Below are 3,220 nucleotides of genomic sequence, written 5' to 3'. Positions count from 1 at the left end.
ATACATGCAGCATGTATATATATGAATTACTCACTATTTAATGTAGAGTGCAACAAAAGGTTAATAACAAGTACTAAGTGTACATGTGATTTTAACTATTGAGAGTTTTCTTTGTTCAAGAGAGTTAAGAATTTCTTATTATTGCTAATTAAGAATTTCTTAGGTTTCATTGTATCCTGGGAGAGTATTGTCATCAACCCTATAGCAACTAAGTGTGGGGACAAATATCTCTATAAAAAAAGCGATCTAATCGTGCCTTGAAACCACTACACAAATATAAGATTTTGTCATCCTTTCATAATAATATACCCAACAAGTGATACAAGAAAACAAGTTATACTCCAAAAACATGGAGGGAAAAATTAAACTATCTAAAATAAAAGGATATTCATCCAAGCTTGGACATGTGTGTTCGAACAAAAATGAGGCTCCTTCCTTTAATTTCTTCAGGTCTTATTCCTGCCTTCCATCCTCTTTCTCTTCAAAATCAGAAATTATGAGTATATCGTTTCGAGAGGCAGCCATGAGAAGTGACAAGTAGGCTCACGAGAAATTCAAGTGAAGTCAAACATGTGTAAGGGTGAGCAAAATAGCAGCCAATACCTTTAAACGACTCTTTATTCGATACATATTTTTCAACTAAAATCGTTTTTAAAAAAATTAATTATTTTGTTAATCCGTATAGTTTTATTAAATTTGTAATTAAATTTTTATATATATTTTTTATTAAATTTTTATATTATTTTTAATTTTATAAATATATTATTTTTTAAAAATATGTGATTAAAGATCTAATTAAATTTTTAATTGTAAGTATATTTTTAAGTTATAAAAAAATATTCTATTAATTTTAATATTTTTTTATATTTGTAAGAATTTAATTATAAAATTAAAAATAATATATAAATTTAATTAAAAGAATAAGAATTTAATTATAAATTTAATAAAATTATAAAAACTAATAAAATAATTAAATTTAAAAAAATACGATATTATTTCTCTTTTTAAAAGTTATTTCAGAAAAAAAAAATTAGAAGTCAAATGAAAGTTTATTTAACGATATAGTTTATTCTAGACTAATTTATTTGTTTACCTGCTAGGCTCTTAGTTTTCAAAAGTTACAGCCATGGGAGATCGGTTTTTTATTATTGGTAGACCATAAAACATTTTAGGGTAAAACACCAAAATAAACCAATGGGAGTATTTTATTACCTAAATCAGCCAAAACCAAAATTTTTCTAGCAATCCACCAACGAGCAAATATATATAATTCGAATTAACTCGATTCGAATTGCAAATGCAAGTAATTCGAAACAACTTGTTTCGAATTACCATTGAAATAAAAAGCATGTAATTCGAATCAAGTAGATTTGAATTAATGGTGGCTAAATCGAATTGAGTCGTTTCGAATTAGTATGGAAACGTGACTCAATAGAGTTCGAATCATGTTGATTCGAATTATTCACAAGTTGATTCGAAAGGTAATTCGAATTAAGTTGATTCGAATTACTTGTTAGTTCCCTATATAAGGAGTTGGAACCAAGCTCATTCGAATCACTTTTACTTGTTACTTTGCTTATTTATATTAGTTCCGTTACTTTAAACAACAAACATACAAAGCGTTTGCAACTAAGAAATTTTTTAACCTTACATAACTAAAATTCAAAACATAGTACAGTAGTAAATCAAACAACGCAAAACCAACCCTACCCATCTATCACTGTCCTCCCTGGCTACCTCCGACCTGTGGGCAGCTCCAACGAGTGTGTCTGGGGAGTCGACATAAGCTGCATCTCTTAGGCCGGTTTGGATATGCCTCGTCCATGTTCGTCCGAATCCGAGTAGATCTGGGACGACCCTCCCTTGCACGCCTCTTGTTCGGGTTCGATATTACCGTCGGCCCATCATATGGTGGCCAGAAACACTCTGGGATTGGAGGTCTGAATCCCATCTGATAAACACTAAAAACGTTACTGAGTCGATAGACTGGGTGGACATAGGAGTGCCAAGTGACTCGTGAGTAAGCACAGCATGCCAGTGCGTGCGGACAAGGAAAATGCAGTGCCTGAAAGTATCTGCAATCACATGTGTGAGATCCGAGTGACACCCTGTAGCTACCAAGGGAGAAAGAACTAGTAGGAGTGGTCTCTGCGACCGTGTACTCCGAGTTGTCCTTGTCATACAAAGTAACTGTGAAGCACATTGCCGTCTTCAAGTTGGCCTCGATACATTTAACAAGGTGTTGACTGAATTGTTGTCCCGTACCCAGCTGGGCCTCCGCCTCTCTCCCCTTGCGAACAAAAAGTTCGGCCAACCGACCGTACGTTGCTTTAACCAACGAGCATATAGGAAGGTTCCTCACACCCTTGAGGATTGAATTCACACACTCAGATATATTTGTCGTCATGTGACCGAATCTTCGGCCCTCATCGCGATACTGTGTCCACAATGAATACTCAATCCGGTTTGCCCATTCACACATCGCCAGATCTTCCGAGCGAAGAATATCAAACCAGTAATGGAACTCGACCTCCGTCTTAGCATAGGCAGCGTTCACGAAAAGCCTCCTTGCGTCTTTACCCTTGAAGGTGAGGGCAAAATTTGCTGCTACGTGCCGAATGCAGAAAGCTCGGTATGCAGCCGGAGGTAGCCAGCCACCGTCGGGAGCCTCAAGAGCGGCCTTGATGCCGTTATGCCTGTCAGAGATAACGAGCAGACCTGGCTGTGGTGTAACGTGCTGACGGAGGTGGGAGAGAAAGAATGACCAAGACTCAGCATTCTCACCCTCGATTAGCGCGAATGCAACATGGAGTATGTTGGAGTTCCCGTCCTGTGCAATCGCCACAAGCAGAGTACCCCCATACTTGCCATAGAGATGGGTCCCATCAATACTAACCAACGGCTCGCAATGACGAAATCCCTTGATACATGGTGGGAAAGTCAAGAACAGTCTGTGAAAATAAGCCTGAGATTCGTCCAGCTGTCCCCCAACTCGAACAGGGCTAGTCCGAAGAACTGCAATAGAACCAGGCATTGTCAACTGCACTCCTAACACCCACCGTGGGAGCTCATTGTAAGACTCATCCCAGTCACCATAAATGAGCGCAACAGCCTTCGGCTTCGCCATCCAGACCCTCCTGTAGGTCGGCATAAATTCGTAGTGCGACGCAGTCGCATTTAGGAGCACCTTGATGCTAACAGATGGATCAGCTCTAACCAT

At 38.0% G+C, this 3,220-nt stretch overlaps 1 protein-coding gene across 1 annotated transcript; it reads right to left on the bottom strand.

Moving 5' to 3' along the window:
• Positions 1 to 1,717: 1,717 nt before the first annotated feature.
• On the bottom strand, positions 1,718 to 3,220 carry LOC130981344 (uncharacterized). Its single transcript, XM_057904938.1, has one exon. The coding sequence runs from the start codon at positions 3,218 to 3,220 to the stop codon at positions 1,718 to 1,720; it is 1,503 nt and encodes a 500-aa protein (XP_057760921.1).

Source organism: Arachis stenosperma, chromosome 5, assembly GCF_014773155.1.
Source record: "Arachis stenosperma cultivar V10309 chromosome 5, arast.V10309.gnm1.PFL2, whole genome shotgun sequence".
Taxonomy (NCBI): domain Eukaryota; kingdom Viridiplantae; phylum Streptophyta; class Magnoliopsida; order Fabales; family Fabaceae; genus Arachis; species Arachis stenosperma.
Note: the sequence above shows the minus strand (reverse complement) of the source record. Positions and strands in the feature narration are given on the sequence as shown.